Source organism: Mercenaria mercenaria, chromosome 10 (genome assembly GCF_021730395.1).
Source record: "Mercenaria mercenaria strain notata chromosome 10, MADL_Memer_1, whole genome shotgun sequence".
Classification (NCBI taxonomy): domain Eukaryota; kingdom Metazoa; phylum Mollusca; class Bivalvia; order Venerida; family Veneridae; genus Mercenaria; species Mercenaria mercenaria.
The window spans coordinates 29,587,899-29,610,211 of NC_069370.1; the positions used below are offsets into that span (position 1 = coordinate 29,587,899).

At 35.9% G+C, this 22,313-nt stretch overlaps 1 protein-coding gene across 1 annotated transcript in view; it reads right to left on the minus strand.

Annotated features, from left to right (window-relative positions):
* Window positions 1-22,313, minus strand: part of LOC123559563 (origin recognition complex subunit 2-like) — a 62,737-nt gene that overhangs the window by 15,113 nt on the left and 25,311 nt on the right. Inside the window, exons 7-9 of the mRNA XM_045351495.2 lie at window positions 17,126-17,258; window positions 6,748-6,847; window positions 6,126-6,266 (exon numbers count right to left, since the gene is read on the minus strand). Coding sequence (XP_045207430.2) covers window positions 6,126-6,266; window positions 6,748-6,847; window positions 17,126-17,258 — 374 coding nt within the window. The remainder of the gene's footprint in view (window positions 1-6,125; window positions 6,267-6,747; window positions 6,848-17,125; window positions 17,259-22,313) is intronic.

Sequence of the window (22,313 nt, forward strand, 5' to 3'; positions counted from 1 at the left end):
AGTTATGTTTCTTGATGTACAGGGTCTGCTTATGATGGTGAACAAGTATTCCAAGTTTCAAAGCAAAAGCTTTGATAGTTTAGGAGAAAAGTTGACCTAAACATAAAACTTAACCAAGAAATCTGATATTTTCTAAGTACAAAAGGGGCCATAAATCTTGCAAAAAGCAAGATGGAGTTATGTTTCTTGCTATACAGGGTCAGCTTATGATGGTGAACAAGTATTCCAAGTTTCAAAGCAATAGCTTTGATAGTTTAGGAGAAAAGCTGACCTAAACATAAAACTTAACCAGGCAACGCCGACGCCGACGCCGACAACCGCTCAAGTGATGACAATAACTCATCATTTTTTTTTCAAAAAATCAGATGAGCTAAAAATGGTGCCAGAGTTATGCACTTTGTGTCATATGGTGTGGTTGATGATGTTGAACAACCATTTTAAGTTTGAATCAAATCCATTCAGTAATAACAGAGATAGAGTGAGAGTGTATCAAAACTTTAACCTGAAAATCTAAGTGAAAAGGGGGGATAAATCATGAAAAATTGGTGCCAGACTTATGGCCCTTATGTCAGGTGATGTGGGTGATGATGAGGAATAACTGTTTTAAGTTTGAATCAAATCCATCAAGTAATTACAGAGGTAAGTAGAAACAAGAGCACCGCCTTGCGGGTGCTGACGCTCATCTGATTTTTTTTGTGTAATAGAAATATTGTCCTACCCATGATTTTCTAAGTCTAAAAAGGGCCATCATTCTTGCAAAAAGCAGGATAGAGTTATGTTTCTTGATGTTCAGTGTCCACTTATGATGGTGAAAAACTGTTGCAAGTTTTAAAGCAACAGCTTTGATAGTTTATGAGAAAAGTTGACTTAAACATAATACTCAACCAAGAAAATGATTTTCTAAGTCCAAAAGGGGCAATAATTATTGCAAAAAGCAGGATGGAGTCATGTTCTTGCTGTACAGGGTCAGCTTATGATGGTGAACAAGTGTTGCAAGTTTCAAAGCAATAGCTTTGATAGTTTAAGAGAAAAAGTTTACCTAAACATAAAACTTAACCAAGAAATCTGATATTTTCTAAGTCCAAAAGGGGCCATAAATCTTGCAAAAAGCAGGACGGAGTTATGTTTCTTGCTGTACAGGGTCAACTTATGATGGTGAACAAGTGTTGCAAGTTTCAAAGCAATAGCTTTGATAGTCTAGGACAAAAGCTGACCTAAACATAAAACTTAACCAAGAAAACTGATTTTCTAAGTCCAAAAGGGGCAATAAATATTGCAAAAAGCAAGATAGAGTTATGTTTCTTGATGTACAGGGTCTGCTTATGATGGTGAACAAGTATTCCAAGTTTCAAAGCAATAGCTTTGATAGTTTAGGAGAAAAGTTGACCTAAACATAAAACTTAACCAAGAAATCTGATATTTTCTAAGTACAAAAGGGGCCATAAATCTTGCAAAAAGCAAGATGGAGTTATGTTTCTTGCTATACAGGGTCAGCTTATGATGATATTGAACAAGTATTCCAAGTTTCAAAGCAATAGCTTTGATAGTTTAGGAGAAAAGCTGACCTAAACATAAAATTTAACCAGGCAACGCCGACGCAGACGCCGACAACCGCTCAAGTGATGACAATAACTCATCATTTTTTTTTCAAAAAATCAGATGAGCTAAAAAGAGAAAGTGTTAAAAAACTATAACCAAGGTGGGGACGCGGAAAGACGCCGACACTGGGTCGAGTAGGATAGATAGCTCTCCTTATACTTCATATAGTCGAGCTGACAAGAGGGCCATGATGACCCTATATCGCTCACCATAGTTAAGTTGCTTGCTTGAACAAATTTCTTTGCTAAAGTTTCAAAAACAAGAAAGTAGGTCAGTAGGTCATATTCATGGTCACTGAAAGTCAGTTCTAAGATTAGTGTGCAAAACTGTACATGTCATCCAAATTTCAAAGCTGTATCTTAAACAAGAGAGTCATGATGACTCTGGATCGCTCACCTGAGTAATATGAGCTACATGTTTCAAATGTCAAACTGATGCTAAAATATTAAGAGAGTCAGCAGGTCACATTCACGGTCAATGAAATTCAGTTTTACGATTTGTGTGCAAAAGTGTGTATGTCATCAAAATTTCAAGGCTGTATCTTAAAAAACAAGAAAGTAGGTCAGTAGGTCAAGGTCACAGTCAAGTGACATCATATTTCTTGGGGTCATCAGGTAATTATAATTAATCAATCTTGGAAATAGGATCAGATTGATTATTAAAGTATTTTTCCTAAATAACTCACATAATAACTAAGTGACCCCAGGACGGGGCCTCTTTTTAACCCAGGAGCATAATATGAACAAATTTGGTAGAGGACTACTAGACAATGCATCATACCAAATATCAAAAGCCTAGGTCGTATGGTTTCAGACAAGAAGATTTTAAAGTGTCTATATAAAACTTGGGACCCCAAGGGCAGGGCCTCTTTTCACCCAAGGGGTACAATTTGAACAATTTTGGTTGAGGACCATAAGACAATGCTACAAACCAAATATCAAAGGTCTAAGTGTTGTGGTAAAACTTGGGACCCCCGTGGCGGGGCCATATTTGATCCTAGGGGGATAATTTGAACAATCTTGGTTAGAGGACCACAAGATGATGCTACATACCAAATATCAAAGCCCTAGGCCATGTGCTTTTGTACAAGAAGATTTTCAAAGTTTTCCCTATACAAGTCTATATAAACCATGTGACCCCCGGGGCGGGGCATATTTGACCCTAAGGGGATAATTTGTAGAGGACCACTAGATGATGCTACACACCAGATATCAAAGCCCTAGGTCCTGTGGTTGTGAACAAGATGATTTTTAAAGTTTTTCCTTTCGGTTGCCATGGCAACCAGAGTTCTGCATGGAATTCAATTTTTTGAACAATTTTGAAAGGGGGCCACCCAAGGATCATTTCTGTGAAGTTTGGTGTAATTCTGCCCAGTGGTTTTCAAGAAGACTTTTTTTTAGAAATTGTTGGCAGACGATGGATGACGGACTACGCACAACGGACATCAAGTGGTCGTGACAGGTGAGCCAAAAACAAGAAAGTAGGTCAGTAGGTCACATTCATGGTCACTGAAAGTCAGCTTTCAGATCGGTGTGCAAAACTATACATGTCATCCAAATTTCAAGGCTGTATCTTAAAAAACAAGAGCACCGCCTTGCGGGTGCTGACGCTCAAGTGATGACAATAACTCATCATTTTTTTTCAAAAAATCAGATGAGCTAACAAGAAAGTAGGTTAGTAGGTCAAGGTCACAGTCGTGTGACCCTTATCACTTGGGGTCATCAGGTAATTATAATTAAACAGTCTAGGAAATATGATCTGATAATTTTTGAAGTATTTTTTCCTATATAACTCATATATTAAGTGACCCATGGGGCAGGGCCTCTTTTCACCCCAGGGGCATAATTCGAACCAACTTGTTGGAGATCAACTAGGCAATGATTCATACAAAATATCAAAGGCATAGGCCTTGAACTTTTAGACAAGAAGATCTTTAAAGTTTTTTCCTATACAAGGCTATGTAAAATTTGGGACCTCAGGGCAGGGCCTCTTTCACCCCAGGGGCATAATTGGAACAATTCTGGTAGTAGTCCACTAGGCAATGCAACATACCAAATATCAAAAGCATAGGCCTTGCAGTTTCAGGCAAGAAGATTTTTAAAGTTTTTTCCTATATATGTCTATGTAAAACTAAGGAACCCCGTGTCAGGACCTCTGTTCACCCCAGGGGAATAATTTGAACAATCTTGGTAGAGGACCACAAGGCAATGCTACGGGGCGGGGCCATATTTGACCCTAGAGGGATAATTTAACCAATTTTGGTAGAGACCCACTAGATGATGCTACATAACAAATATCAAAGTCCTAGGTCTTGCGGTTTGGACAAGAAGATTTTTAAAGTTTTTCCTTTCGGTTGCCATGGCAACCAGAGTTCTGTACAAAATTTAATTCTTTGAATAATTTTTAAAGAAGAACATCCAAGGATCATCCCTGTAAAGTTTCATCAAAATTGGCCTGATGGTTTAGGAGGAGATGTTGTTTAAAGGGAAGTGTGGATGTACGGACGACGTACGGACGGTGAGTGATCACAATAGCTCACCCCGAGCACTTTGTGCTCGGGTGAGCTAAAAACAAAGTCCCATAATTGTGCAGAATTTTTTTCTGAAGAACGTAACATGCACCATGCACAACCAGGGTTACTACTGATCACTTGTATTAAGTTTCATTCAACTGTGTACATGGGTTCAGGAGATTAGGCGCGCACAAGATTGCATATACAAACTTTATGCATATAGTATAGTAATAAAAACAAAGTCCCATAACCCTGCAACTGTTTTTTCTGAAAGAACCATGTACCATGCACAACTACTGCTGATACTGTTCACTTGTGTGAAGTTTCATTCAATTGTGTCAAGGGGATGAAGAGAGTTGGTGTGCACAAGATTGTACATGCAAACTCAATGTATATAGTAAAGTAACAAAAAACAAAGTCCCATAACTCTGCATTTTTTTCCTGAAAGAACATAACATGCACCATGCACAACTACTGTTGTTACTGATCATTTGTGTGAAGTTTCATTAAATTCTGTCGAGGGGATAAGGAGAGTTGATGCGCACAAGATCGTGTCTACGGGCAGACAGACAGACAACCTGAAACCAGTATACCCCACTTACAACTTTGTTGGCGGGGAGTTCAATAAAACTTTAGAAAGTAAATCTTTCACCATGGAATTTCTATACGAGTCATCTCCCTTTCATTAAAGATTATTGTAGGTGCGGGTGGGTGGGAGGGCACTTTATTTAGCTTCTGGCTTAGAAGAAAGCTGCTTGTATGCCTTTTAATGCTTATAAAAATTTATAACATGAATTAGTTTTAAGCTTCTTCTATGGTATGTGTTTTATAAATGAATCCACTTTTTCATTCACCTATGCAATGTGCTGGTAGCTTTTTACCAGTTACAATGGTGTTTAACAAGCAATTGCAGTGGGTACAGATATGAAAGTATCATCTGAATTCAGGGATGTAGCTGGAAATATTTATAATCGCAAACAAATCATTACATAAAGGTTTGTGTGCATATAGTAAATACAATACAGACTGTCTACAGTGATCAACCTACAGACTTCAAAAAGGTCATTGTTAACAGGGAGTCTCTATACACAATCTGACAAGGAGAGGTCTTGGTTTAAGGCAAATAACATGTTCTAATTAGCATCTTATTAAGGACCTTTAAACACTGATAAAACATGGAATATTTTAAAGACCCACCACAACCGAGTGACCTACTTTTTCCTCCTACATAACTTCATGAAAATCATTCTGATAATACTGGTATAATACAAATACTCGGGACAATTTAGGCCCTCCTTGAATTAATGTGTTTTCACAACTTCATCTGCAAACTTATTCAGTAATTCTCTTTTCAGTAGTTTTAGAAATACAGAATAATAAATATCTTACACTGTAGATAGAATAGTGTGATCTAAACTCACCTTTATACATTTAGTACTGTGCATACTATTACATTAATTTTACAATATATTGAGACAATACGCATTGCCTTGACCTTATATAAGACATAGTCAGTTTGTAACTAGATACTTCTCATTTCTAATTTTTTTCATGCAAATCAAGTATAATTACCATCAAGGAAATACAAAAGAATACAGTTATTTTTGTGGTAAGTCTTTAAATGACTTTTCAGTCTGTTTCACTTTATTTTTATCAGTAAGACGGTGTTGCAGTTATTAAGACTGAAAACAACCCTCCGTGACTTGTATTGGAGTTCTCCATTTGAGAGGGTGGGTCAAAAAGTCGTTATAAAGGTTAAGTCGTGGTTCAAAGCATGGTCGCTGTACGCATCAGACAGGGAGTCGCTAGAAACAAGCCAATATTAAGGAGGAAATAAAAAGGTTGTTGTAGACAGAAAGCCGCTGAATGCAAGGGGTCGCTAGGGCAGTCTGTACTGTACAAGTCTGGCTTTCATCTCTAAGAATGTTTTGAAGAAGAAAAAAAAAACCACTGACATGGTTTAAGTCAAGCTAAATTTAATAATACTGATCAGGGAACAAAGATCTTCACTTACTTAAAGAGGAGTTGATATGGTCCACAGATGCTATTATATGTAATCCTGGCACTTGGCACAACAGACTTAATATGTTCTGTGACTTTTCATTTCTTAGCATTGCTCCATCTATATTGTGTATAATTATGTAGAAATCTTCACCTGAAAAACAATATATCAGCATTGATATTCCTGAAAACTACATATTATAGTTAGCAGATTGTCATAACATGTGACTAAATTTAACTCTACAAAAACAAGTCAGACAAAAACTGAATTCCAATTTTCAATTGGAGGGAGTGACTGACCGAGGTGTCTTTTTCTCAGAGAATTTTCTTCATGGACTCTATCTGACAAAATGTGATAATTATGGGAATGTCATTATCCAAAAACAAAGCCTCCGCAAAATGACCCACAGCATGCAGACACGCACACTACAAACACACACGCATACAATGCAAACACAAGGACAAAACGAACAAATATAGGAACACAGTGGGGCACCACTGTCAAAATTTGAGCAGAGGCTTTATTTTCTGACCACTCCACTTCGTGAAAAGCTTTCATACAATTAAATTCTATTTGACTAACTGACACGCACAATTTCAAGAAGCAGTGTCTGCAAATAAAGGAATACAAGTACCTGATTTTTCAAATTTATTCTTTATAAACTCATACTGATCTAAAGGACTTTTAAAGCTGCCTGTGTGCTCCAGAATCTCTTCTGTTATAGAATTTAATATCTGAAAACACAATGTAAAACAACCATGTAAATACATAATTATGCATTTAATATAAGGCTAAAAACAAGACTGTTGCTCAGCAACATAGGTCACTACTGTAAGAGTCATTTGTGACATTTGCTGCCATAGCAACCACTTTTTTAATATTGAAATTTAACTGAAGCATCTCCTTATTCTCCAACTAGCCTACCATGTATAAGCGATGTTTCATGACATTTTCCGTACTCTTAAAGTTAAAGCAAGTTCTTGCTTCTGTGACTGAGATGGGTGAACTGACAGATGGATGAAAAGACAAATGGACAGAACAAAAATCTATATATTCTACATACTGCCTTCTTTCTATGTCTAATGAATGAATGAGTTGGGTTTTACGGCGAATCGACACAAAAAGGTCATATATCGCCGATTCTATGTCTAAGGTTTCCTTAGAAAATGTCTTCTATTTTTAAAGTTATGGCAGGATAAACCAGGGCCCACACTTGGCTGAAAAAAGTTGGAGCCACCTTTTTCTCGGAAACGGTAGGGAGGGTGCTGGAGAGGTTTCCCTTCCCGCGGCGCGTTGAAAATTTTTGTTACTTCCCATAAGCAAATCACATTCTAGCTATATAGGGGGACTTTTGAATGGAAGTGGGTATACCTCTAAAGCAAGTTTTGTATTTTAAAATGTTGTTGGATGTTTGAAGCAACCTGTCTGAAATATTTTTCCATTACAGCTTCTATTTGTTGTGGGCCTACTATGTAAATGCATGGCCCGGGGGCTGTGTTTTTGGTGCTCTGTGCTTCCGAGAAATCTACCCTGATACAGGATTACATTTCAAATCCATTCCTAACTTTTAAAGACATTCAAAAAACTTGGCAAACACCTTTACTAATTACTTACTAAGATCACAGACACCGGTCCAGTGTTTTTTTATTTATTTATTAATATAAAAAAACAACCTCTTTTCCCACAAATATGCTTTCTATATGTTAGTCAAATGAAAAAAATATGATGACAAAAATCCGGTCACAGTGTCTTGTATGATATTGTGACTGGATTTTTTGTCATCATTTTTTTTTTTCATTTGACTAACATATAAAAAGTATATTTGTGTGAAAAAAAAGGATTTTTATATTAAACAAAAAATACACTGGACCCGTGCCTGTGACTAAGATACTGTCTGACGGTGGCGACAACGTGAAAAAATTCACCAAACCATTCTTTATTTTGCCGATTTATTTATTAATTATTTGATCCATGGAAATTAAAGGCATCAATCATTTAATCTGCCGTAATGTTAACAAAACAAAAAGATTATTTTAACCCGATAATCGGTTGCTAATTGATTGCAAATTGCATCTTCTCACGTGTCAAGATGTTTATTACACATTGTTATATGTAAAGTAAATGCAGACTGGGTAGTACTATCCCGAAATAAGTTAATTTTAAAATTATCGGAACCAGTCAACTGTTTTTTAACATAATTTCTCGGAGGTTACGATTTAGAACGTCTGAAACAAAATGGCGGTCCAAATTACGAACATTTCATTTTCGCCACTCGCGATTTTTCTTCGCTACTTTCATCGCAGATTCGCCAAATGGCTCGAGTGGCGAACGACAGCGTGGGCCCTGATAAACCATTTGTGACTCGCAGAAGGACAAGCAAATGAAGAAGCAGACAGACAACAAGCAATATTGAAATCCAACGAAAATAAAATTTCCAAACTTTGCATCATGCCAACAGGTTCTATTTAAACTAGAAATACATTCTGCATGCCCATGGGCAGAATGTCGGACCCGCAAGCTGTCTAAACAAGAGCTGTCGGACGACAGTGCGCTCGACTATTCGAAGAATTGATTGAAGAATGGGGTCAAAATATTACCACAGATATTCAGACAAAAGAAAAAAAAAGGTTAGACAAACAATGTTCCTGTATTTGTGGATTTCGATAAGTCTTGCACTAAATGGCAATGTGTGAACCAATTTCAAAGTCCAACAAGAGCACTGCCTTGCGGGTGCTGACGCTCATCTGATTTTTTTTGTATAATAGAAATATTGTCCTACCCATGATTTTCTAAGTCTAAAAAGGGCCATCACTCTTGCAAAAAGCAGGATAGAGTTATGTTTCTTGATGTACAGTGTCCACTTATGATGGTGAAAAACTGTTGCAAGTTTTAAAGCAATAGCTTTGATAGTTTATGAGAAAAGTTGACTTAAACTAATATTCAACCAAGAAAATGTTTTTTCTAAGTCCAAAGGGGCAATAATTATTGCAAAAAAGCAGGATGGAGTTATGTTGCTTGCTGGTAAGGGTCAGCTTATGATGTGAACAAGAGTTGCAAGTTTCTAAAGCAATAGCTTTGATAGTTTAAGAGAAAAAGTTGACCTAAACATAAAACTTAACAAGAAAATCTGATATTTTCTAACCCAAAAGGGGCCATAAATCTTGCAAAAAGCAGGATGGAGTTATGTTTCTTGCTTACAGGGTCAGCTTATGATGGTAACAAGTGTTGCAAGTTATAAAGCATAGCTTTGATAGATTTAGGATTAAAAGCTGACCTAAACATAAAACTTAACCAAGAAAACTGATTTTCTAAGTCCAAAAGGGGCAATAATTCTTGCAAAAAGCAAGATGGAGTTAGTTTTCTTGATCGTACAGGGTCTGCTTATGATGGTGAACAAGTATTCCAAGTTTCAAAGCAAAAGCTTTGATAGTTTAGGAGAAAAGTTGACCTAAACATAAAACTTAACCAAGAAATCTGATATTTTCTAAGTACAAAAGGGGCCATAAATCTTGCAAAAAGCAAGATGGAGTTATGTTTCTTGCTATACAGGGTCAGCTTATGATGGTGAACAAGTATTCCAAGTTTCAAAGCAATAGCTTTGATAGTTTAGGAGAAAAGTGACCTAAACATAAAAACTTAACCAGGCAACGCCGACGCCGACAACCGCTCAGTGATGACAATAACTCATCATTTTTTTTCAAAAAATCAGATGAGCTAAAAAGGGCCATAACTCAGCCAAAATAGTTGTCATAGTTATGTACTCTTGACTACAGATTGAAATCATGATGATAAACAAGTGTTCAAAGTTTAAAAGCAATATGTCAAATAGTTTTGACAAGATGTGGACTTGTATGAAAACAGAACAAATTTCCAAGTCCAAAAAAGGCCATAATTCATCCAAAATAGATGACAGAGTTATGTACTCTTTCTTACAGATAGACACTATTATACTGAACAAGTGATAAATGTTTCAAAGCCATATGTCAAACACTTTACACAGAAGTATTAACTGGTATGAAAATATTAACCCAGATTTCTAAGTCAAATGGGGCCATAATTCAGCCAAAATCCTTGATGGAGTTATGTACTCTTGCCTATAACTGGACATGGTGATGGTAAACAGGTGTTGAAAGTGTCAAAGCTTTATCTCAAAAGACTTTGTCAAAATATGAACTGGTACGAAAAACTTAACCAAGATTTCTAAGTCAAAAAGGGCCATAATGCAGCCAAAATCCATGATGAAGTTATGTTCTCTTGCCTATAACTGGGCATGGTGATGGTAAACAAGTGTTGAAAGTTTCAAAGCTTTACCTAAAAAGACTTTGTCAAAATATGAACTGGTACTAAAAACTTAACCATGATTTCTAAGTCAAAAGGGGCCATAATTCAGCCAAAATCCATGATGGAGTTATGTACTTTTGCCTATAACTGTTCATGGTGATGGTAAACAAGTGTTGAAAGTTTCAAAGCTTTATCTCAAAAGACTTTGTCAAAATGTGGACTGGTACGAAAAACTTAAGGTGTGATGCCGACGCTGTGGTGAGTAGGATAGCTCTACTTATTCTTCGAATAGTCGAGCTATAAAGGAACATTTATTATAATACTATTTGGCGGTGTCAGAACTGATTTACACTAGCACCTGTATTTGCATATGGAATTTTTTTTTACCAATTATAAAAAACATCTATTGAAGTCCACACAAAACTTACCAGGTAGATTTAGGTCAAAATACACCTAACAAGAGGGCCATGATGGCCCTATATCGCTCACCTGAGTAGAGTTGCTTGCTTGAACAAATTTCTTAGCTAAAGCTTTTAAAACAAGAAAATTAGAAGAGTAGGTCAAGGTAAAGATTCTGCAAGACTACTTTTTAAATCTGTTAAAAAATATTACAGGTGGTCCAAATCCTTTTGCAGTAGCTTAGAAAACAAGAAAGTAGGTCAGTGGGTCACACTGATGGTAATCATTTTGACAAAATTTCATGAAGATCAGTTGAAAAACACAGCCTCTATTGCACACACAAGCTAATTGTTGACAGACAGACAGACAGACGCCGGACATCGGACGATCACAATAACTCACCTGAGCATTGCTCTGTTTTAAATGAATAACTGTTTTAAATGACATATAATTTTAGTAGCGGCGTAATGATGGTCAAAACTTTTAGAAAAACACTGTAAGTTAAGCGTTCACAATTCATCCATTTTATTTCGAAATTATAATTAAAAGCAATTTAATAAATTGCTTGTTTTATAACCTTTCCATAGATAAAAACAATATTGAAACAAGTGCTCGTCGAACACGAAATGCCCCCCCTTGATGCATTCAGTAATTGCACAAGGAACATAAATTATATGCTTACTGTAAACAAAAGTTCTACTATTCTGGTTTATTCTGACCTTGACCTTTAACCTAACAAGAGATTACAGAGTGATCTTGGCGCCATCCACTGAGCCATTTTTGAATGTTTCAAATTTCAAGACTAGGTCAAAATCAATGTCAAATTTCATTTCAGTACAAAACAATGTGTATGTGGTCCAAATTTGAAAGCTGTGGCTTGAGAAATGTGAAAGCAGGTCACTAGATCAATTTCAAGGTCAAAGTTCATTTCGGTAGACAGAACTATGCATGTGCTTCAAATTGAAGGCTGTAGCTTGAGAAATGTGAAAGTAGGTAATAGTTAAACAATGCAAGTACATTTGGTCCTAACTATGCATTGGTTCCCAATGAAGGCTATACTTGAAATGAGTATCACAGGTTTTTTTTCTATTATTTGACTATTAAAATGAAACACTAGGTTTTGAAAACTCATTTGTCACCCAGGGGTTTTTAAACCTGTAGCTTAAAGATATCCATCAAGATAATAAAATTTTGGAAAAAAACCCAAATTTCCATCAAGGTACCTTGAAAAATAGGTCACATCATAAAAGGTCAAGGTTTTTTTAGTACTAACCTATGCATGTGGGCCTAATTATTGATGGGTGACTACAGAATGTGAAATTAGGACCTAGATATCAAAACAAGGTCAATTCATTTGGGACAACTACTTTCAATGAAGTGTCCTTCAAAAAGTAGTTGCTCACTAGGGTCATAACAAGGTTTTTTTTTTTTGGACACTAACCCATGCTTTTGGTCCAGATGTTGAAGCAGCTACAGAAATGTGAAAATAGATAGTCATCAAGTTCAATCATTCAGGGTCAACTTTCATACAGGTCCAATGAAAAATTATGGCCTCTGAAGGTCAAAGGTTTTTTATAATTATATGACCTACGACCCCCAGTTATTTTACCAAAGGGGTAATTTCAAGGTGAACTTGACCTAAAAATATCCCCTTTTTTCAAGGTGAAATTTTCCTACTAATTTGTCATGAAGTGACCATATTGAAAATATGAACCTTAGAGAGGCCACTAGGTGTTATACAAATTTTCAAAGCCCTAGGACCTTGTTTTGGACACAGGTTTTTCCAGTTTCCAAACTTTGAACCTAGTGATCTCAAGTTTTAAAATTCTGAACAACTTTCACCACTAGATTTCTACATAAAAATAAACTAGCCCTAGAGATCAAAACGTTTTCTGTTTGATTTGACCTACTTGACCTAATTGACCCGCAATGACCCAAGTTTCGCTTCTGGACCTAATATTCAATTCCTAAAACATTCTGATTATTTTCATGGGAAACCATTTTACTGTTTTGGCCTCTGGGTCCAGGTTTTTTATTTTTAGACCTACTGACCTAGTTTTTACCACACGTACCCAGTTTCCAACTTGACCTGATATCATCAAGACAAACATTGAGACCAATTTCTACAGATCCCATTGAAATATATTGGCCTCTATGAGGTAAAAAGGTTTTTCTATATTTTTACCTACTGACCTGTTTTGAAGGACTTGACCCAGTTTAAATTTACTAGTTTCATCAAAGGGGAAATTCTGAAAATTTTCATGAAAATCTTGTGAAAAAAATGGCCTTTGGAGGTCACAAAGGGTTTTTTCTATTTTAAAACCTACTACCCAGTTTTTGACGCACGGACCCAGTTTTGATCTTTACCTGTATCTCAAGGGAACATTTGACCCTTTTATGAAGATCTTGTGAAAATTTTGGCCTTAGAGAGGTCAAGGTTTTTTTATTTTTAGACCACTGACCTGTTTTTGACCGCACCCGACCAGTTTCAAAATTGACCTAGTTCATCAAGATGAACATTTGACCCAATTTCATAAAGACCCCTGAAAAATGTGACCCTGAGTGGTCACAAGAAAAGTTTAGGACGGACGGACTGACGGAAAAATGCACGGAGTGGACGCGGAGCTGCGTGTCCAAAAAGTCACCTTGTCACTTTGTGACAGGTGAGTAAAATCAAGCCCGTTCATTTTGGTACACAAAACATGCATGTGGTTCAAATTGAGGCTTAGCTTGAGAAATGTGAAAAGTGGTCATAGGTCAAAATTTTTTTCGGAAACAAAATAAGCAATGGGCCCAAATTTTAAGCTGTACCTTGAAATGTGAAAATAGGTACTAGGTCAATCTTAAGATCAAAGTTCATTCAGTACACAAAAATATCAGGTGGTTCAAATTTGAAGGGTGTAAACTTGAGAAATGTGAAATAGGTCACTAGGTCAAAACAAGGGCAAAATTTTTTTTTTTAACAAAAAAAAATGCTTTTGGTCCCAAATTTTAAGCCTTACCTTCAAAAAGTGAAGTAGGTCACTGGGTTTAATAACAAGGTCAAAATTTTTTTCGACAAAAACCCATGCATGTGGTCAAAATTTGAAAGGTGTAGTACAGAAATGTGAAAGTAGGTCCTAGGTCAAAATCAAGGTCAAATTTTATTTTGGGAAAAAAAAACCCATGATGTGGTCCAAAAATTTTAAGCCTTTCCCTTTAAAAAAAGTGAAAGGGTCACAGGTTTAAAAAAGGTCAAAGTTTTTTTTTGGTACCAAACCTATGATGTGGTCCAAATTTTAAAGGTGGCTACGAAATGTGAAGTGGTCATACGTCAAAATCAAGGTCAAAATCATTCAGGGTTTTCTTGCCCCTCGAACTATACTGTGGTCCAATTTGTGATGAAGTTATGGCAGAAGGGTTTTGTTTTTCCCCATTAAGTCTTAGAACCTTATGACCCGGGGGGGCATATTTGACCCAAAAGGGTAATTTGAACAAAATGGGAGAGAACCCCTAAATGATGTAATTTTCAAAATTTCAAAACCCTAGTCTTTGTGGTTTTTGGGCAAGAAGATTTTCAAAGTTTTTCCCTTTTTAAGTCTAGTAAACCATGTGACCCCCGGGTGGAGCCATATTTGATAGGGGAATAATTTTAAAAATTTTGTAGAGGGGCCACTAGTGATGTCATATACAAAATATCAAAGCCCTAGGCCCCTGTGGTTTTGGACAAGAGGTTTTTCAAAGTTTTTTCCTATATAAGTGTATATAAACCATGTTATCCCCGGGGTGGGGCCATATTTGACCCCAGGGAAATAATCTGAACAACCTTATTAGAGGACCACTAGATTTTGCTACATACCAAATATCAAAGCCCTAGGCCCTATGGTTTTGGACAAGAAAATCAGAAACAGTTTTAACTGTTCCTGGCCAATGTGACCTTGACCTTTGACCTAATGACCTCACTAATGAACTCAAAATCAATAGGGATCATCTGCTGGTCATGGCCAACCTAACTATCAATTTTCCTGACACTAGGCCCAAGCATTCTAGAGTTATTGCCTGGAAACCATTTTACTGTTCCTGGTCACTGTGACCTTGACCTTTGACATACTGACCTCAAAATCAATAGGGGTCATCTGCTGTCATGACCAACCTCCCTATCAACTTTCGTGACCCTAGGCCTAAGCGTTCTTGAGTTATCATCCGGACACCGTTTTACTGTTCAGGGTCACTGTGACCTTGACCTTTAATATACTGACCTCAAAATCAATAGGGGACATCTGCTAGTCATTACCAACCTCCTTATCAACTTTCATGATCCTAGGCTTGGCCTAGTTTTTGGCCCGACAGGACCCAGATTCGAACTTGTCCTAAAGATCATCAAGTTTAACATTCTGACCAAGTTTCATGATGATACAGTCATAAATGCGGCCTCTACAGTGTTAACAAGCTTTTCCTTTGATTTGAACTGGTGACCTAGTTTTTGACCCCAGATGACCCAATATCGAACTCTTCCAAGACTTTATTGAGGATAACATTCTGATCAAGTTTCATTAAGATTGGGCCAAAATTGTGACCTCTAGAGTGTTAACAAGCTTTTCCTTTTATCTGACCTGGTGACCTAGTTTTTGATCCCAGATGACCCAATATCGACTCATCCAAGATTTTATTAAGGGTAACATTCTGACCAAGTTTCATTAAGACTGGGCCAAACATGTGACCTCTAGAGTGTTAACAAGCTTTTCCTTTGATTTGACCTGGTTACCTAGTTTTTGATCCCAGATGACCCAATATCAAACTCGTCCAAGATTTTATTAAGGGTAACATTCTGACCAAGTTTCATTAAGATTGGGCCAAAATTGTGACCTCTAGAGTGTTAACAAGCTTTTCCTTTGATTTGACCTGATGACCTAGTTTTTGACCCCAGATGACCCCATATCATACTTGTCCAAGATTTTATTGAGGGTAACATTCTGACCAAGTTTCATTGAGCCAAAAATGTGACCTCTAGAATGTTAACAGTCAAACTGTTAAAACAGATGACGACGGACACAGGGTGATCACAAAAGCTCACCTTTGAGCACTTCGTGCTAAGGTGGGCTGTAAACATAGATTTTCGGCATCTACCCACCCGATCACTGTCCTACCAGTTCTAAAAGAGAATAAAACGGATTTGTATACAAACACAATCTCTCCTATGGTCTTAGAACACTGTGCCACCATGGAATTTTCTAAGTGTTAAGATTCAATATGTTAGGCTGACCTTAAACTTGACCCCAATGACCTCATAAACAATCCCAATCATGTTTTTTCTATAAGCTTTCTATAGGCCAAGTTTAATTTCAATACACCAATGCAAACTGGTTATTGAGCAGAATTTTTTTTCTATTTATAGCAACAGTGACCTTGACCTTGAACCTTGTGACCTCATATGCAATCCTAAACCCTGTCTCTATGCAAGCTACCTACGAACCAAGTTTCATTTGAATCAGCCACTCCTAACTCAAGTTATTAAGCGGAAACCAAAAGTTAAAGCCGCCTGCCCAGCCATCCAATTGCCTGACAAGGAAATTCGGCAATCTAATAACCAGTTGTTTTTTTAAAACACGGTTAAAAACGAAATAACATCCACCTCCACCTACCTATTTACCAACTTTCATGGAAAAAAATATCTAGTACCTTTCAAGTTATTACGGCATCCACTTTCTGTTATATTTTTAGACTAGTTGTTACCACAGCAACAATTACTGTTGCAGAAACAAAATAACATGGTGTGTATATTCTCTATATTTTCCACCTATCTATGTCCTAAGTGTCATGATAAAATATCTTGTTCTTTTAAAGTTATCACATTGTTCTACTCTGTTCTACTCTTTGTTACCACAGCAAGCTTAACTTGTTGCATCAGAAATAAAATATTAAGAAGTTGTGCACATTCTTCATACTACCTGCTATCTATGTACTGTCATGAAAAATTATCTGGTTCTTTTGAAGTTATTGGAAAAAACTCACTTCTGAATGATGAACAGATTGAAGGATGGGTGAAACTGTTAGTCACCTTCAGTGGAACATAGGTAGGGGTTTGATTCAAGCATATTCCCGATCAGTTTTACATTCAACAACCCCCTTTATGTATCACAAAATGTGCAACAAACAAGATGTCAGGCCAAATAATATTCAGGAACAACTTAAAGGAGACATGAATTCATGGATTATACATAATGAGATTTTTTTTTATTTGATTGTACTTATTCTGATGAACTGACATGACCATGAAGTATGTAAACAGCAACCCCCTATACAAGATACTAATACAAAATAGTGAAAATACTACAAATATTTCTACATCTTACATGTTTAATAGTGAGACTAGGAAAATATCCATTGATAACAAGTTGTGAGAATCCTTTTAGAATCGTACTTCTGAAGTCTTCCATCAACATTCTCTTGGAACCAAACCCATACAGTAGAATGTTGAAACCATTACTGTAAAACAAAAGGAAAGCAGCTATTATAGTGATTGAGGTCTATCAGAGAACCATGTAATTACCAGAGCAACATAAACATGTTTTAAGGTTTTCCTAACGCAGAAAGTTATCATCACATATCTGTATAGAAAAATACAAACTCATTTTTTTTTTCAAAACATTTGATTCATTCCAAATCAACATATGTATGTCCAAATTCTTTTCAAACACTATAACTAGGATTGTGTCCAGTAGCTGTTGAACAAAAAACAGTGCCATTTTACTCCTTTAAAAGTAACTCTAGAGAATTAACACAGTGTAGAAACAGTGAACAACCCAAACGGAAATAGCGATGTGATTATACGACATACACAGTATCTGGGTTTACACGCTGCTGCTATTTTCATTTATTTTTACACTTCAGTGGAGTTTAGGCGTCTTTATCTGTAAGTAGTCAATAGTTTATACATTGAAGAGATAATGCCTCTTAGATTTCATCAGTAAGTGTGTTAAGTGCTGTCGTTAGGTTACCGTAATCAAAAGTAATCACCGATTTCTCTTGAAACTTCAGAAAGTGTCACACGAATAAACAAAGTTTTCTCTTCTAGTTGATAATGGACGTGTATAAGATTCATATTAAAGAAGTCCTGCATTGTCAATAAATTGTTCTTAAACTCACGCGTTACAAGGTATTTATCATTTGCGTAGAAATATACCAATTTCTGTAGTCAATGTTCATTTTCATATTGAACGATTTACTGAAAACTGCCCACAATGATGTGAATGATTTGTTGCGATTTTATTGAAAATTTATAGCGATTAACTGGGAGTGATTATAGTAATTCTTTTTCATTAAACTGTTGAAACTGGAGAGATTTTGTAGACAGTGCCAGTGGTATTTGACCTGAAAGAAACTTAAAACATTTACATGCAGTTTTATCAAATACAAATGTACATACAATTTAACTAATTTGTGCAATATGTGTTTGAAACTTGGCACTTGAAACTGTTTGGTTTGAGTGCCAATTATTCATGATTATGTTGGGTATAGTTTAGATATAGTTATATTTTACTATATGTAAGAACAAAATCGCAATTAGATTTTTCGGCCGTCTAGTTCACTTTTTTGTTGTTCATTACAATCTTACCGGTAATAACAATTCTATCAACAGGCGACTGACTACCTTCTGAGTTTTGAAATGTGTAAACTGCGGATACATTTCTGTGCTTTAAGTCCATGGCCTTCCATAATTTTTGTTATGAGACAGTATTTCGTGTGTTTGTCATCTATCTGTTTTGGGATGAGGGCTTAGTGGCTTTCTTTTTCTTCCCGGGTTAATCTTTAACAAATGTTTTGGGGTGAGGGCTAATTGGCATTCTTTCTCTTCCTAGGTTAATATTTTTGTCAAATGATGGAAACACGCCATGTAAACACTGGCACCACCTCATTCTCGTGTAATATAGCCTTCATTATGAGTGGTATTACAACATATACATAATCTTAGCATATTAAAAATCTAAGTAATTTCAAAACACTTTCTCACCTTTTTTCTTTTTCTCATGTTATAACTAAGCAGCTTTTTTCTAGTGTTGTTAATTTGGACTGCTTAACTTGCGTAAGCCTTATTTTTCACTTTAAACATATTTTATTCCCAGTAATACATGTACAGATTAAATACATACATCACAGTTTGAACAAGATAATTAGGAAAGGATAAGGATGAAATACACAGTCTTATAGAATTCTTCTCATTAATGTTTTTTTCAAGTGTCATTAATTTGGATTGCTAAACTTGCTTAAGCCTCTGTATTTGTTTGCTGAGCACAAGTATTATTTGGTATTCTTTTCAAGGGCGATTCTAATTTACTAGCATATTTTTTTATATTTTTATTGTTGTTTTTCCTTTAATTGGTATTATCATTCTATTATTATTGTTAACCTCTTTTGGGATTACTTGGAAATCTATTGTGAATAAAACTCTTATTTTCAATGTTGTTGTGTGTTTCGATTTTAATTTGTCTGTTTTCGTCGGTTTTGAATCAAGTTGTGTTTAATTATGTTTTCAAAGCCTGGTGTCGTTTCTTTGCAATAATAACACTAATATTGCTTCACTGTACCTAAAACAGACAGAAATCAAAATTTTATCGTAATTAGTAATAACAATATGCAATAATTAGTACAATCTTATGTGTAAAATCATAATAGTCGTTCACTATCATTTCAATAGGGCGTACAATACAATACAATACATAGCACCGCGAATTTGTGCTTTAAACGAAATAAAGGATGAATTAAGGTTGAAATCGTTATCAATGAAAAAGAAAATATACTAAATTCTTATAATGTGACATGCATTCAGAAAATTTGCCTTATTTTTGATAAAACTCATTCAATTTTGTTATGCATCATCTAAACATTCACCGTGTAATCAACTGATTTCACCTTACCTACTGCTCATGTAAGTCATTCTGGGCTTATATTGATTGGGGAAGACTTGAAACATGCCTTTCGAAACACATCTCAAGGAATAAACATACCTTTATTTGACAATTATCCAAATATCAATTGAAAAAGCTAGACCACGTTTATCATATTTCAACAAATGATTGAAATCACATCCCTATTTCCATTTTGGTTGTTCAATCGTTTCTACACTGTGATTAAGGTTACTTTACAGGTACACATGATAGATAAACTGCAAATCCCACATTAGAAATGAGATTTCTGAGACATATACATTTGATTTATATGAATCTTTTACTGATTGAGGGGTAGATGGGAATATCTGACTTGAAGCTAACTCTTTAGGCAGTAACCAACCAGGCTCTGCTGAGTTACCATAAAACAGTTACCCGAGAGCAAGATATTTCCATCTGTACCTTCAACTAGTGATAAGACTGCGTTTTCTTTTAGGTGCTATTTTGTTATAGTAGCGTATGAATTTATGCATTCATTCATAAATTACAGCATGTGTCATCTTACACCCCTGGGTGTAAAATGAGCTTTTCTAGCACCGGAAAAGCACGGGAAAATCCTGTCCGGCATGCTAGAAAAACCTGTATGTAGCCCTATCCAAATTTGAAACATCAAAATTTCTTTAGAGTATAGTATATATACAGTATAATGCCAAAACTAATCTACTAATTTGAGCAATTTGATTGGTTATGCTATGACATTTACACACTGATCAACTCCTTGTTTATCATCTTTGTACTCATATGCATATTTCACCCCTGCATCCATGCCAAATCAGATTGTAGTAATATTCAAAAACTTTCTTATTTTATGAAGCAAACATGAACACTTATTTTCTTACTTATTTCCTATATAATGACAAGGGCCGTTTTAAAATAATGACAATTGCCTGCGTATAAGTTTTACATGCAAGAAATTTGTGTTTTACAAGAATGATACATAAATGACTCCTTTATAATCCTGCAAAGTTATTGTACCGTTTTGGAGATACTAAGTCATTTATCAGATGTAGTCATACATATTAAACAAAATACGAAATCTGCGGTTTTAGAGGACACTGTTTATATGTGGGTATGAACATTTAACAAGAGGGCCATGATGGCCCTATATCTCTCACCTGTTATCATTGCACTTGAGCACAAGAAGGTCCTCAGAAAAAATATCTAAGTCCAAAGGACAGGAAGAACAAAGGGAAGAAATTTAACCAAAAAGAAAATAAAATTCTTACAAGGTACAGATATGTCAAAATACACCTAAAAATTGGAGGTACCATCCATGTTGTACCACAGAAAAAAGGTCTCGGTTTTTCCCTACAGCCAATAATAAAAAAAGTTACTAAAAATAATAGTAACGTAAAAGGGAAGTAAATGAAAAAAAAATTATTGTAAGTGAACAAAAGAAGGATCTGCCAAATAAATCTGTTGACAAAATTGAAATTTCAGATCAGTATCTTCATTAGTTACGGAGATATACCCATTTTAATTTGAAATAAAAGGAGGTAATCTGACATAAAATCAGTCCATAGTTATCTACCCTGATTGGCTCAGTCCAATTAATGACAATAATGAAATTTCAAATAAGTCCTATAAGTACTTACTGATATAAATCCATTTTGATTACAATCAGGGTTACAATCTGGGGAGGTAATCAGATATAAAATAACTCTGGAACCTACGATTGGACATGACATATTCGTCAAGCAATCCAAGATTTATTGTTGTTGAAGATATTCTGGAAGTTTGTATCATATCAAACCATAAATGAAGTCTCTATATGGCTGCAAAAGCCAAAATAGCAAATTTTGGACCTTTTAGGGGCCATAACTGTGGAACCCATGATGGAATCTGGCCAGTTCAACAAAGGAACCAATATCTTGTGGTGATACAAGTTGTGTGCAAGTTTGGTTAAAATCAAATCATTATGAAGCTGCTATTGTGCAGACAAGGTCAAAATAGCTAATTTTGACCCTTTCAGGGGCCGTAACTCTGGAACCCATTATGGGATCTGGCTGGTTCAAGAAAGGAACCGAGATCTTGTGGTGACACAAGTTTTATGCAAGTTTGATTAAATTCAAATCATAAATGAAGCTGCTATTGTGCAGACAAGGTCAAAATGGCTAATTCTGGCCCTTTCAGGGGCCATCACTCTGGAACCCATGATGGAATCTGGCCAGTTCAAGAAAGGAACCGAGATGTTATGGTGATACAAGATGTGTGCAAGTTTGGTTAAAATAAAATCATAAATGAAACCACAGTTGTGCTGACAAGATATTTTTGATGGACGGACGGATGCACGGACTGATGACGGAGGAAGGGTGATCACAAAAGCTTAACCTGTCACTATGTGACAGGTGAGCTAAAACAAGAGGGTCACGATGACCCTGGATCGCTCACCTGAGTAATATGACCTACATTTTGACAAGGGGGCTCATGATTTGAACAAATTTTGTAGAGGTCTACTAGGCAATGCTACATGTCAAATATCTAAGCTCTAGGCCTTCTGGTTTATTTTTAAAAAATTTTTAAGATTTTTCTATGTACAATCAAGTAACCCCTGGGACGGGGTCAATTTAACCCCGGGGGTCATGATTTGAACAAA